General features: G+C 46.7%; 1 protein-coding gene and 1 pseudogene across 1 annotated transcript; both read right to left on the reverse strand.

Moving 5' to 3' along the window:
• Window positions 1–3,221: 3,221 nt before the first annotated feature.
• LOC140188265 (immunoglobulin lambda-1 light chain-like) lies at window positions 3,222–10,244 on the reverse strand (annotated as a pseudogene).
• A 577-nt stretch (window positions 10,245–10,821) lies between these two features.
• Window positions 10,822–13,044, reverse strand: LOC140188088 (immunoglobulin lambda-1 light chain-like). Its single transcript, XM_072244037.1, has 3 exons — window positions 12,967–13,044; window positions 12,504–12,864; window positions 10,822–11,470 (listed from the first exon to the last, which is right to left on the reverse strand). The coding sequence occupies exons 1-3, from the start codon at window positions 13,013–13,015 to the stop codon at window positions 11,152–11,154; spliced, it is 729 nt and encodes a 242-aa protein (XP_072100138.1). The 5' UTR covers window positions 13,016–13,044; the 3' UTR covers window positions 10,822–11,151.
• Window positions 13,045–15,554: the final 2,510 nt, after the last annotated feature.

Consider the following 15,554-nt stretch of genomic DNA (forward strand, 5'->3'; position numbering starts at 1 on the left):
CCACTTGGAGTACTGTGCTCAATTCTGGTCGCCTCACTGCAGGAAGTACGTGAACACTATAAAAAGGGTGCAGAGAAGGTTTAAAAGGATGTTGCCTGGATTGGGGAGCATGCCTTATGAGAATTGGTTGAGTGAACTTGGCCTTTTCCACTTGTACCGACAGAAGATGAGAGATGACCTGATAGAGGTGTTTAAGATAATGAGAGGCATTGGTCGTATGGATATCAAGGCGTTTTCCCAAGGCTGAAATGCCTAGGGCGAGAGGGCATAGTTTTAGGGTGCTTGGAGGTAGGTACAGAGGAGATGTCAGGGGAAAGCTTTTTACGCGGAGAATGGTGAGTGCGTGGAAATGGGCTGCTGGCGGCGGTGGTGGCGGCGGAAATGATCGGGTCTTTTAAGAGACTCCTGAATGGTTAAATGGAGCTTGGAAAAATAGAGGACTATGGATCGTTCTAAGGTAAGAACATTTTGGGCACAGCATTCTATGTTTCTATGTTTCTAACATGGGACACACCTGTCCTTCTCCTCCCTCCCCACCACATTTATTCCATTCCCGTCCGAGTGAAGGGTGTCGCCCCGAAACATCGACTGCTTATTCGTTTTCATATTCATGCCGTCTGGCCTGCTGGACGTCCTCTAGCTTTTGTGTGTATTCACTGAATAAACATAATCCTGCGTTAGCTGTTGCCGTGCTGAACATATTGACTTTAGGGAACACCGAAATTACCTGGGTATGGCCAGATTAAGAAAAACCACACCTAGTTTACGTATGTGTCCATCCCTGTACACCCCGGGAAAGCCGATTTACAGGTGTGGAAATTTAATAGAGCCCTGCTGAGGCGAAGGCCACTGACAGAGTCCTTTATCCCGGGCCAGTCTTTCAAGTAGTAGCGCATCTTGGAAAATCCTTACTCTCCCCGGGGATAGGGTCTTTGGAGCTTCCGTAGGCGTTTCTACAGCTCTGTTTTTTTCTTCCGGAAAGTGGTTGTATCTCCATGTCCAATCTTCCTTCTTTCCCAGCCCTGTTTGGGACCTTCCACGGCGGAATTCCCAGAGTTGAATGTTGGTGCATTTCACTCAGCTGCAGGAACATCTTTACAGGAACCGCTCAAAAGGCAAAGCCTTCCGGAGAAACCAGCTGTCCATATTAGGAAGGAGAATGGCCTGTCCATATATGGCAGATTGATTCCAGCAGGACCACTCCACGGCAGCTACTCTTTGAATATTTGCACAGTATGGTTGTCGCCTATTTTAGTATTATAATGGCAATTCCATGTATATTGGCGGAACAGATCTCACTCTGAATGGATTACAGAAGTTAATCATTTGTTATGGGAACCCGCAAGAAATACAATCGTTCAATTGGTCTCATTTTTCAGGGCAAGCACTGGAAGACTGGTCTGCCAGCAATGGCATTCATTGCGTGTTTCACACATCCTATTACTCCCAGGCATTAAAAGAATGAATGGACTCTTCGCCAATTAACGTGAACCCATTCCTTGCTGATAACACTATTCCAAGCCTTCTACAACCTGAACAACGGGTCCTTACCCCAAGATCACAAATATACTTCAGAACAGGAGGAAGATGCGGGCGCCAAAGGGCCTAATACAGAGGGGAGGGAAAGTGGAAACATGATAAAAATCGGACCGATACTGTTTTTTCAGCATTGAGAGAGAAGGAGCGAGATGCCTGAATTAAGGGGTGGGGGTGGGGGAGGGAAAGGAGTCTAGCTAGAAAGTGATAGCTGAAACAAGGCGGATGGGAAAGGTCAAGGAATAGGGAAAAAAGAATCTGACAGGAGAGAAGAGCGGACAATGTGAGAAAGGTACGGAGGGTGGGACCCAGGACCCTGTATGGAGGTGACGGAGCAGATGTGCGGGAGGGAAAGTATGTGAGCATATTCCAACTTAATGACTTTGCAAGGGGGAGATGGTGGGAAACGGAAATGATCATTCCTACGAGTGCAAGAGAAAGAATACCTGATGTGTTTAAACAGGAGGAATAAAAAGTGGAATAATTTTAAAACTCTGAAAACCTGATAATAACGGTGCATTGTTCTGCTTCAGGTAGACTGAAAGTGCTAGAACTATTGCCATCAGCAATACAGTATAGGTCTTCCTATAATCGAGATATAGACAGTACCGTCTGGGTGATTGGAAAGGACACGCGGGGGAAGACATTCTCTAATGTGATAACACCCCTTGCCCTGACACGCTCGTGGAAGCTAAGGAACAAACTTTCAAATGCAATTTTGGCTTAGCCTCCCATCATAAGTTGCTATAGTCGCACTATTTGTTGTGCATGTTCTGCAGCTAATTTAGCCGACTGCCCTTATGAAGTCTATTGTGATAATTCTACTGCTTAAACGATTATATTATAAGTACTACCTGTATTTGGCCTGTATTTTGCTCTTGTATAATCTACCAAAGAGGAATCAACGGGTGGGGTGTAAGGAAAATGTTAAAATTGATTCCTTGTTAGTCTACACTTAATGTGTAACACACAGTGGGGGTTTGTAAGATGTTACTCTGGAATGTGGGAATAATTTGAGAAAGGATAAAGGGGCTTGTCCACAACAATATTTGGAGAAATGAGTGTGAGTAATATTCTACATCCCCAAGAGTAGATAATGGTGGAATCGCCCTTTGGCTGTGAAGACAAAATGATTCAGCAGCCTGGTACTGTCCCACGAGAAATGATTCGGGCAAGGAGACTTGAAGGGTATTAAACAAGGGAATATTTTGTACGTTGGGATCTTTTCTTATGCTGGGTCACGGCTAACGCTGGAGTTGGAAATAGATACAAGGACATCGGGGGAGAGCCAATCCTCCCCACTCCGACCTCCTACCCTGTTCGCTTACAAGTCTCTTTTTCTCACCTCAACAATTCCGTCCACCCCCGGGGCTGTCTGTTTTTCTGTCGGTGTCTCTCACTCTCTTCCTCTCTCCACTGCCCCCTTATTCCCTTCTCCGCCAACGGCAAGACTGTAGGATTACTCACCTTATTTGAACTCACGGACGACATTGTTCGGTGCCGTTCAACCCGCGCGAGTCTCCTCCCTCCTCCCACACAAATGAGAATGGGAACCGCATAAAAGAGAAAAAAAACTGATACATGGAAATCATTCCTGCACTGAACACCTTTATTAGTAGTTTATGGCGGTTGCCATCTGTCAGTCTGATACTGCTGAGAAATCATCAATAGACTCATTAAGAACTTCAGTTAGATCCATCCCTGGAAACAGAGAAAACAATTCACTCGTTCATATTTCTAATGCTGACAAGTAACAGACCACTTTTACCCCACGTAGCTTCCCGGTGGGTGAAACGAAACAAAATCAGCCTCGGGTGCAAATATTCTCACAACACAATGGTAACCACAGAGAGCTGATCAGAGTTTGGTGTGCAGTGAAGAGAGTGGTAGAGGGTGAAAAATGCAAGAAAAACAGTTGACTCCTGCAGTTCGGAGCAAACAAATACGAAACCGCGCTCTGTTTAACAGTCGGATTGTCCGTCTGTGCGGATGTTGCCGAGGCTGCTCCTAGTTCAACCACGCAGGAGTATATTTTGCTACTGCTCCAGTCTGTGCCGGGAAACGTCAGGTAGCTGCTGAGACTGAAAGTGCTGTCTGTGTCCCGCCTCACTGCGCTGGTTCTCACCTCACGGCTGATCGGACTCCCATCCACTGTCCAGCTGACGACAGGGAAGCCCACCGACAGTTTACTAACCAGGCAAACTAAGGTGCCGGTTCCCTTAGCGGAGATCTCCTCGGCAGACGACTCAAGCAGCTTTATTAAAAAGTCCGGGAGCTGCTGATCTGGATCGGGAACACGAGGAGACATGTTTCTGATCAAGGATGATTTATCGACATTTTACAACTGGATGGAAGCACGAATGAAAGGTTTCGTCTTCCCATAGTGGGGCCCAGGGTTTCACTAAGGAACAGGACAGTGCTCACGGAGAGCAGTGCATTTTAGTCAACACTGAAAGACTGGACCTTTGCGGTCAATCCGTGTTTGAGGACTTTCCTGTTGAGACGCAGGATTACAGCATCGCCCGCAAGTGACCACCGCAGCTCCCGGGATCTACTCGGACCTGTGTTACCAGTGACACATACCCATCCACTCATCACTAATGAGCCCCTTCCTACCTGTGACACCCACAGCTGTAGCGAGAAAATATCTCATAGCCTGCGTTTACCGAATGCGTACGGCGAAACCTGCGCGGTCCTGAGTTTCAAAGAGCTGGTTTAGGAAAGTCACCCTGTGATCTGTGACGATGTAGAAGGAAGGTGGATTTCTCCACACACCCGAAACTCCGGACTTAGTTGGTGCACCGACCGAAATCACTGAGGGTCCGTACCCCAAAACGAGCAGCGCTCGTGAAAACATGGCAGGAGAGAGGAGGCGAGGACTAGATAATTGGTTGGGTGTGTCCAAGAGTGTTTCAACAGACGCTGAGAAATGGAAGTTCAGTGAAAATACGACGGAGGTTTCACTGGAGCATCCTTATACAACAACATGAAACTTGTCGTTCTGTTGTCTTGACAACGCTGGACTACATCAAGTCCACAGTGATACCTCGGCTACAACATGACAAAGTGATACCTGGACCGCATTTTGGGAAGCTGGAACTCCTCACGCAGGCTTCTGACAAACCAGAGCAAAATCGGCCAGACTACTGCGACTGCAACCGCGCAGAGAGTTGGGCGGTCAATTTCAGAAACGAAATATTAAAGTGCAGATGCCTGGGACACAACATACGGCACCAGAGAGAAAACACAAGCGAAAAGAGTTGTTTTTGTTTAAAGACGATAATAGTTCACAACACAACTCTATCCTCACTGAACACATCTCTGTATACATTCGATACGGACCACGGATTGGATGGTAAATTTGTGTTTTCATTTTAAATTAGCCAAGAAATAGTAATGTAAATATCGTCAAATGTCAGGTGACCGTATTCAGGCAGCTACTAATTACAGGAGGGATTTCCCTGTCACTTACCTGTAACAAAGAGTTTGGTCCATGCACCGAACAAGTAATAATTGTCCGATGAATCCCGCTTTCCGTAGTAATAGATGGCAGCGTCATTCATCTCCACGTTTTTTTATGATTAACTGGTAAACGGTGCCGCCGCTGTTGGATGTCGACGTGAAACGGTCGCTGCTAAACCCAGACGGTAGGCCGACGCGCTGTACGAGTGATCGTAGTACAGGATCCATTGTGGGGTTGTTCCCAGTGTTTGCTTGCACCAGTTAACAACATAGCTTAGAGATTGGGACCCCCACCTGTCGCGCTGAACCTAAATCTGACAAGTCACCCGCTGAACCGAGTCAACAAATACACGCATGTGAAACTCCTTTTGATTGTATATCAGACAAGTGGGTAACTGCAACACGGAGGAAATACTTATGGGAGAAGCCCCAGGGAAGAGTCATCACTGGTCAATGGAGCTGATGGTGCTGAACTCCTCAGGGAATGAGGAAAAGTTGGACCACGCAAAGAATAAAACTGCATGGTTTAACTCTGGACAGATGTGTAAAGTGAGAAATATTAAGTTATTCCATACAGTGATATATAACAGAGTTTAGCTGTTATTGGAAGCTGTTTTCTGTATCATTTAATTAGCGCTAAAGGTTAAATCGGAGCTTTTCCCTTGAACAACTGTCATGAAGCCAGATTTTGGGTCAGACATCACGGTGTGTCGAAACCACAGTGTAGCCGTGTCCTGGGGTCAATTGTTGGATCTAAACAAGGTGCTGAATGGAACGGCAGCAAAACTTGCTGTTGCTAACCCGAAAGATAAATTTCTTTCATGTACAGATTTTGGTGCAATTCCATTTGAACTTCCAGGAAGTAGTGTCGAGAGAGTGTGCGATTTCCAGTTTTATATGTTGTGTTGTTCTGTATACTCAGCTGTCAGATGTTTACCTCGTGTTTTACAGGTCCATCTGAGAGGGAAACGACTGAATAAATGACGCATATTTTATGCTTCCTGTGATCATACACAAAATAATTAGTACACTTCTTTTTCAAAAGAAGTCTTATTTAAATAAACTCACACTTCATGTCTTTATGAACCTCCGGGTTCACATTTTTTTTTAGCTACTGTGAACTGGTCTATTGATATTCCGTCATCCTGGCATACAAGCAAACAAAGATGCTGTCCTGACTCAAGCGGTATGTACACAGGGAAATAAACTGTTAGTGTTACTGGCCGCTTATTCTAGCAGCCAGAATAAGAAAATTGGGGTGGGCAGGTTGTGGGGAGTACAGGCCGGCAGGTGATAAGTGAGACCAGGTGAGGTGGTTAGTCGGATGGGTAGATGATACAAGAAGCTACCAGTTGATAGGTGGAATAGGCAAATGGCTGAAAAATAGAAATATAATAGGAGACGACAGAGAACCAAGGAACAAAGAGCGGGATGGGGTGGGGGGATCACAGAAGGAGATGGTGGTCATGAGGCGGAGAAGGTGAAGATAAAAAAAAAAGTGAGAATGTAATCTGAGCAGGAACGGCAAAAAGAGAAGGGGAGGGAAAAGGAAGGGTTGGAAACTACTGGAAGTTAGCGAAATTGATATTCATGCTATCATGTTGGAGGCTTTCCAGACGGAATATGAAGCGTTGCTCCTCCACTTGATAGCAAGAATCATCATGGCAGCAGAGAAACTGGTTTCGAATAGATGGCTACAGAGAGATCCTGGCTTTTCAAGAGAGTAGAGTGAAGATGACTGACGAAGCAGACCGCAGCGTATTTCTCGCCAATATAGAGAAGGCCGCATCGAGAGCACCAATACAGTGGATGATCCATGCAGACTTGTAGGTGAAGCAGTCCCTCACTTTGAAGGACTGCTTGAGGCCCTGAATGGTGATGATGGAGGGGTAGCACGTGACAGTGGTAGGGATAAGTGCGAAGTGGAAGACCAGTGGGGAGCGATGACTGGACAAGAGAATAATGTAGGAGCAATCTTTATGGAAATGAGTGAGATGAATCTGGTGATGGGATCTCGAACGAGATGCCAGATTTGTGAAGAATTATATGCTGGATATTGAGGCCAATGTATTGGTAGGGAATGATCTATCCCTGTTACAATGGCTGTAAGATGGGAAAAGGGCAGATGTGTGGGAAATGGAGGAGATGTGGGTGAGGGCAGCATCAATGATGAAAGAGAACCCTTGTTTTTATATAAATAAAAGAAGACATCTCACGTGTTCTAGAATAGAACATACATGGCATGGATATAGGAACAGAGAAAATGAAATAGCAATTTTGCATGTATAAGGATAAGAAAACTTCTGTTCAAGGTAACTGAAACTTGGTGGGCATTTAAAAATGTCAATAAATGTCTCTGGAGGTGTGGTGTTATGTGAGTTGTTCAATATTTCCAGCAGCTGCTGCTTCTGCTGTGTCACTGAATGTGCTAGTGGGTAGTTTATCAGCTTTTACCCTAACATATTGCCACCAAGATTTGTGTGAATTGTAAAGTGGTCAGTACAGACGAGGTGGAGTGTGAACAGTAAAATTCTGGTGTAATGTGGATTATACTCAAATGGTGAATTCCCACTGAATGGCCGGTACTGACAGCACTTCTCTCGTTGCTAAATATAAAGAGCTCTGGTAAAGTGGGATTGTTTCCTGGAGCTCTGTCTCCTAGGAAATGCACCATGACCCAGAGGTGACCAACATCACAGTTCCCATTTATCTTCATGGACGGGAGCTCACCACTCAACTGGCAACATTGTGCTTACATCGACGGACTGGAGCCACAACATATGTGACCAAAGGGTGCCACTGGTGCCAGGTCTTTTCTCACTATTCAGTTGTTGCTATATTATCGTGTTGCTGGGGGAAAACTAGCATTTTTCCAGCGTGTGTGTATATATATTGATATATGTTGGAAACGTTTCGTGAAATCCACGCAAATATTAAAGAAAACCTACATTTAAGATTCCAGTATGAAACATAGAACATAGTAAAACATAGAATAGTACGGCACAGTACAGGCCCTTTGGCCCACAATGTTGTTCTGACACTCAAATCCTGCCACCCATATAATCCCCCAATTTAAATTCCTTCATATACCTCTCTAGCAGTCTCTTAAACTTCACTAGTGTATCTGCCTTCACCACTGACTCAGGCAGTGCATTCCACGCACCAACCACTCTCTGAGTAAAAAAATCTTCCTCTAATATCCCTCTTGAACTTCCCACCCCTTACCTTAAAGCCATGTCCTCTTGTATTGAGCAGTGGTGCCCTGGGGAAGAGGCGCTGGCTATCCACTCTGTCTATTCCTCTTAATACCTTGTATACCTCTATCACGTCTCCTCTCATCCTCCTTCTCTCCAAAGAGTAAGGCCCTAGATCCCTTACTCTCTGATCATAATACATACTCTCTAAACCAGGCAGCATCCTGATAAATCTCCTCTGTACCCTTTCCAATGCTTCCACATCCTTCCTACAGTGAGGCGACCAGAACTGGACACAGTACTCCAAGTGTGGCCTAACCAGAGATTTATAGAGCTGCATCATTACCTCGCGACTCCTAAACTCTATCCCTCGACTGATGAAAGCTAACACCCCATAAGCATTTTTAACTACACTATCTACCTGTTAGGCCACTTTCAGGGATCTGTGGACATAAGACCGAAAGACCGAAAGACCGAAAGACAAAGGAGCAGAAGTCGGCCATTCGGCCCATCAAGTCTGCTCCGCCATTTTATCATGAGCTGATCCATTCTTCCATTTAGTCCCACTGCCCCGCCTGCTCACCATAACCTTTGATGCCCTGGCTACTCAGATACCTATCAATCTCTGCCTTAAATACACCCAATGACTTGGCCTCCACTGCTGCCCGTGGCAACAAATTCCATAGATTCACCACCCTCTGACTAAAAAACTTTCTTCGCATTTCTGTTCTGAATGTACCTCCAGATCCCTCTGCTCCTCCACACTACCAAGTATCCTGCCATTTACTTTGTAATCTGCCTTGGAGTTTGTCCTTCCAAAGTGTACCACCTCACACTTCTCCGGGTTGAAATCCATCTGCCTCTTCTCAGCCCACTTCTGCATCCTATCAATGTCTCTCTGCAATCTTCGACAATCATCTACACTATCTACAACACCACCAACCTTTGTGCCATCTGCAAACTTGCCAACCCTCATTTCCACCCCCAACCCCCCCCTCCCCCACCATCCAAGTCGTTAATAAAAATCACGAAAAGTAGAGGTCCCAGAACAGATCCTTGTGGGACACCACTAGTCACAACCCTCCAATCCGAATGTACCCCCTACACCACGACCCTCTGCCTTCTTCAGGCAAGACAACTCTGAATCCACCTGGCCAAACTTCCCTGGATCCGTTGACTTCGTGGTGGAAGCAAGGAACCTGGATATTTTAAAAGAGCAGATAATATAGGAGCAGGGGGGGACAGATGCTGACAAGATCTGGGTTACATTTCCTCCTGAGGGACGCAGTTTCAGAGTAATTAGTAATGTCGGAGCTGGGGAAGGTTTTTCATTCTCAGGGGCTGAATCATTGGTATTCTCCACCCTATATGGAGACTACCGCACTGAGTACATTCGGCTGAGATAGATTGACGTTGGTCTCTCTCAGTGGAGTCGTGTATGCACGGGATAACACTTTTCTTTACCCTCAATCCCCACCATCTTTATGTACTGATGTTTTCCCCCTTCCTTTCCAGTTCTGATGAAGTGTCCGGCCGGAAACATCGACTGATAATTCTTTTTCATATTCATGCTGTCTGGCCTGCTGGAGTTCCTCCCACCTTTGTGCATATGGATCAAATAAACACATTCCTCTGTTATCGAGGGCGTTATGAGACCCGACCTCCAGATGATGACGTGGGTGCTCACCAAGGTCTCCGCTAACAAAGCGTCGAGGGAAAGGCAAATCTCAATTATAAAGCGGAAGTGGTACATTGTAGAAACAATAAGTGAGGACTTGGAGGGTGTCAACATGTAGCATGCCCGTGGGTGGATGTACGGAAACTATCGAACCTCCCGTCCCAGTGACACCCTCCCTCCCCGACCTCACACCACCGATTATATATGGGGATTGCCGTATTAGGAAACACGATATCTGGTTTACGGAAGTTTCCAACCCTGTACGCCCCGGAAAGCCGGCCTACTTAAGTGGAAACTTACTGGGGCATAGGCCGCTGACAGCAATTGGCACCATGTCCAATCCTCCTTTCCCTGACCTGTCTGGGAGCGTCCATGGAGGCGTTACAGGAGTGGAAAGTCGGTGCATTTCGCTCAGCCACAGGAACATCTTTTCAGCACAGGGTCAAAAGGAGAGCTTTCAGGTGAAACTAGCTGCCCATATTAGGAAGAAACCGGCCTGCTCAGACACGGCAGATTGATTCCATCAAAACCCCGCCACGGCAGCAACGATTTAAACATTTGCACAGTGTGCTTGACGCATATTGGAGTCGTATAATAACTATTCCCTGTATATAGGCGGTTCAAGATCATACTCCAACCGCATGCACTTCTTCGCTTATGGGTATCTTTTTCTCACCTCATCAATTCTGTCCACCCCAGGTCTGTCTGTTTGTCTGTCTCTCTGCCTCTTCCTCTCTCCACCGCCCCACTTTCCCTCCGCCACCAACTGCAAGACTGCAGGATTTTTCACCTTATTTGAACTCCCGGGCGACATTGGTCGGCGCCGTCTCGCCCGCGCGAGTTACCTCCCTCCTCCCACCCGAATGAGAATGGGAAGTGCATACAAGAGAACAAGACTCACACACGGAAATCATTCCTGCACTGAACAGATTTATTAGCAGTTTGTGGCAGTTACCAGCTGTCAGTCTGATACTGATGAGAAATCATTAGCACATAGATTAATAACTTTAATTAGATCCATCCCAGGTCACAGATAAAAACAATTCACCAGCTGATATTTCTAATGATGACAAGAAACAGGACATTTTTACCCTACGTAACTTCTCGGCGAATGAAACAGAACAAAATCAGTCTCGGGTGCAAATATTCTAACAACACAATGGAAACCACAGAGCTCTGATCAGAGTTCGGAGTACAGTGAAGGGAGTGATAGAGGGGGTGAAAATGCAAAAAAAAAATCTCCTGTTGTTCGGAGCAAACAAGTACGAAACCGCGTTCTGTTTAGCAGCTGGACTGTGTGACTGTTGCGGATGTTGACGAAGCTGCTCCTTGGTTAACCACGCAGGAGTACCTCTTCCCACTGCTCCAGTCTGTGCCGGGCACCGTCAGGTAGCTGCTGAGACTGAAAGTGCTGTCCGTGTCCCGCCTCACCGCGCTGGTTTTCACCTCACGGCTGGTCAGACTCCCGTCCACTGTCCAGCTGACGATAGGAAAGCCCACCGACAGCTTACTGACCAGGCAAACTAAGGTGCCGGTTCCTTTAGCGGAGATCTCCTCGGAAGGCGGCCCAAGCAGTTTTACTGAAGGGTCGGGGGAGCTGCTGATCTGGATCGGGAACAAGAGGAGACAAGTTTCAGGTCACTGAATATCTCGCGATATTTCACAGTTGGCTGGAAGCGCGAATGTGAAGTTCCAGCTTTCAAGAATGGGGCCCAGGGTTTCGCTGGGGTGCGCGTCAGTGCCGATGGAGGGCAGTGCATTTTAGTCAATACTGAAGAACTGGACATTTGCGGTCAAATCGCCATTTGAGGATTTTCCTGTAGAGTAGCTGGATTACAGCATCACCAGCTCGGTGACATCACCTCCAGCTCTTGGGACCTACCTTAGCCTGTGCCAACAATGCACGTTCCTTCCCTTTGCTCCATCCACTCAACACCAACGCGCCGCCTCCCACCCGTGTCACCCAGAGCTGTAATGGGAGTAAACCCATTTCTGCGCTTACCCAGAGTGCAGGGCAACATGTGCGTGGTCCGGAGTTTCACAGAGCTGGTTTAGGGAAGTCACACTGTGACGATGCGGAAGCATTTACTGTGGGTGAAGGAAGGTGGGATTCTCCCCAGACCCGAAGCTCTGGCCTTAGTCTGTGTAGCGACCGGAATCACTGAGCGGACACGCACCAAAAGGAGCAGTGCTCAAGTGAAAAGGTTGAAGGAGAGAGGAGGCAATTGGAGGGTGTCTGTAGGACTGTTCTACCCGGACCCGGAAAAATGGAAGTTCAGTGAAAGTACGAGGGAGGTTTCGCTAGAGCATCCTCATACAATAACTTTCAACTTTTAGTTCTGTTGCCTTGATAACCGTGGGCTACATCATGTCCCTGGTGATACCTCGGGCCGCATTCCGAGAAGCTGGAACTCCTCATGCTGGCTTCCAACAAACCAAAGCAAAAGCGGCCAAACTGATAGGATTGGACTCGCGCAAATATTGAGTTGGGCGTTCAATTTCAGAAACGATACGTGGCACGACTGGATGGTAAATCGGCGTTTTCATTATCAAATTCGCCAAGAAATAATAATGTATAAATTATTAATTACCAGGTGACCATATTCATGCAGCTAGAGGGTTTTCCCAGACACTTACCTGTAACAAAGAGCTTGGTCGCTGGGCCGAACAAGTAATAGCTGCCCGTTGTATCCCACTTTCCGCAGTAATAGACGGCTGCGTCGTTCAGCTCCACTTTTTTTATGATTAACTGGTAAACGGTACCGGCGCTGTTGACTGTCGACGTGAAACGGTCGCTGCTAAACCCAGGCCCGTAGGTCGGGGAGCTGTCCGAGTGATAATAGTACAGGATCCATTGTGGAACTGTTCCCGGTGTCTGCTTGTGCCAGCTAACAGGATAGCTAGCCTTTGTTCCGATGTTACATTCCAACGTGGCCGTGCCTCCTGGACTCAGCGACACAGTCGGAGGCTGAGTCGGAGACTGGGATTCTCCAGCTGTAAAAACAGGAATACAACTTTAACCATTGACTCTTTAACGTGACCCCTAAAGCCCACATCAACAACCGCTGACGGAGCAGCCATACCGCCTGTACTTACAGCCCAGCCACATTGCCAGAGACCAGAAAAAGCACAACGTCCGTATCATTGCTGTCCGTCAGCTTCCTACGTCCCTTCAGCCGATGGATCTGTGACAGACTGTGGCCGCCGTCTCCGATGTACCCAGTTATAGAGCCATTCATACCGGGGAGGAAACCCATGCAAATCAGGGAGACTCACACTGACCAACCAGAGCAACACACACTAAATTCTAGAGGAACTCAGCAGGCCAGGCAACATCTAGGAAAAGAGTACCATCGCCGTTTCGGGCCGAATCCCTTTGGTAATATTTGTGCGCTTCTTTATCCTAAGCCGGATCTATGCTTTCAATCTCTATTCACTCTTTCCCAAGATGCTGCCTTTCCAGATGAGTTCCTCCAGTATTTTGTGTGTGGTGCTCGGATTTCCAGCATCTGCAGATTTTCCCTTGTTTCTGATTAACTAGAGCAAAGGATTTGAAACCTTCCTATTCACCGTCTCACACCATCAGGATGTGGTTGTGTCACTGGCGGCAAAGAGTAGATCCGTTGATAAAACAAAAGTGGACGAACAGTTTGCTCTGTGCCTGATATCTCCCAAACTTGCACAGAAGGAGCCAGATACAAGGGTCTCTGTCCTCTTTGTTCCCAGTAAATGTGTAACAGACAACCCTCTGATCTATAAGCTGCCGACACACACAGGAAGTGCTGCTGGAAGCTCAGTGGAAGACTGACGAATGCTGCCGAACGGGGAAGTCCAGCAGTACGTGCATTGTAGTCGGTGCAGCCAAACTTAAAAATACATAGGCTGATCTCCTGATCAATGAAAGGGGAATCGCCATAGGGAGACACGTGAGTGGATACCGTGCCATATTTGCGTGTGCTTTTTAAAGTTTACCTCACTGAATATCACAATCATAATTGTGAATGTTTGCACAGTTTCTTCCCTGGTTTTGAAATAAAAGATAATCTTTCCTCCTTATTTCCCTGATTCAGTTCTTGCCACTTACCATCCCTCACACAACCAGGTACAACGGAGCAGACAGTACAGACTTCCTGTTTCCACACGAGTCATTCAGATGTTGAGTTCAAATCCACCCTGACTGTTAGGGGGTTTGAAGTCTGTCTGAATGTGGGGATGAAATCTGCTCTGACGAACAGTAAAGTGCAGAAAGCTATTGTGTACTTTGGTACAAGCAGACAGCGGGAACAACTCCACGATGGATCCTCCGGTATTACTACACACACACAGTGACCCGAAACACAGGCAGAGTTATAACCCTTTGGGAGAGGGAGCCCCTCATCATAGGCACTATGGTAGCGTAGGGATTCGCACGACGCAATTAAAATTTGGGGCGATCTTGTGTAAAACATTTAATTCTGCCACTGGCTGAAAGGAGTTTCTACGTTCTCTTCGTGAGTGTGGACGTTTCCTTCAGGTGCTCCGGTTTCCTCCCACATTCCAAGGACACACAAAGGTTAGTAAATTAACTGGTCATTGTAAATATTCCTTTGATTAGGATAGTGTTAAATAGGTTGGTTGGGCCAGAAGGGCTTGTTCCTTTGTCTCTCGAAATGACTAAATAAATAAATCATTACCCGTCCATGTCAGCCTCCAATCCCACTTCATACATTCGGGTGACGGGTCCCAGTGAGTTTCCACGCGCACATGTGCTCAACAAATATCCAAGGGAATCAATAACATTCTTGAGTGGGTGGAGTTGGGGAGGTGGGGTGGATTCAGGCAACAAGTCGTTGCACAGTGATTTTGTTTTCAGTGTAGTCTTCACCTGATCCTTGAGCTAGTCTGATAAAAGGAACAGGAGTTGTTGCCAGCTGGAGCAGCTGGGTCTCTGGAGTTTAGTGTTCGAGCAACAACAGTCCTTGCCCAAGGTTGAATGTTTTGTGTGCAGCAGGTTACATAGAAACATAGAAAACCTACGGCACAATACATGCCCTTCGGCCCACAAAGTTGTGCTGAACATGCCCCTACCTTTGAAATTACTAGATTTGCCCATAGCCCTCTAATTTTCTAAGCATCTGGTAACTATCCAAAAGTCTCTTAAAAGATCCTATCGTAAAGAGGTTGCTGGAGGTGCTCATCCTGCAGCTAAAGTTAATGAAAATAGTGGGAGACTGGGTGATCGCCAAACAGACAGAAGAACAGACAGATTGGCCAGGAGCCCCTGAGGACACACTGCTCCCTGACTGTATGATATTCAGAGTACTGATTGGGAGTCTTCTCCTGGGCTGGAGGATGAACGTATTGTCCATTGTGTTCGTTGTGCAAGCTGGTCCATTGTGCAGGGGGAGAGTAGAATGGTCTGCAGAGGAACAAGAGAGAAGATTCTCAAAGTTAGCAATAACTTGAGTTTACTGTGGCAGACATGATTCAGGGCAGGTATGTTATCTCTATGGTGTCTCAGTCACTAAACCCTGTTCAGTGATTTCTCTGGGAAGTCCTGGATGGGGAAAATGAATGGGTACCATTTTCTACACACATTTCCATGATGTTTGGCTTTCTGGTGCACTTGGCCAGTGTAAATTGGCCCAGGTTTGCAGAAGAGTGTCAGGATTTGAAGGGAATGTGAGGAGAATGAAAAGGGTTGG

This window comes from Mobula birostris, chromosome 26 (genome assembly GCF_030028105.1).
Source record: "Mobula birostris isolate sMobBir1 chromosome 26, sMobBir1.hap1, whole genome shotgun sequence".
Taxonomy (NCBI): domain Eukaryota; kingdom Metazoa; phylum Chordata; class Chondrichthyes; order Myliobatiformes; family Myliobatidae; genus Mobula; species Mobula birostris.

Bases quoted from the DNA above. Each gene is read 5' to 3' on its own strand.
- LOC140188088 (XM_072244037.1), bottom strand. From the start codon at position 13,015: ATGATACGGACGTTGTGCTTTTTCTGGTCTCTGGCAATGTGGCTGGGC. The intron at 12,865-12,966 runs GTAAGTACAGGC...CTGTTTTTACAG, and splicing joins TCTGGCAATGTGGCTGGGCT to CTGGAGAATCCCAGTCTCCG. The intron at 11,471-12,503 runs GTGTCTGGGAAA...GATCCAGATCAG, and splicing joins AAGCTCTTTGTTACAGGTAA to CAGCTCCCCCGACCCTTCAG.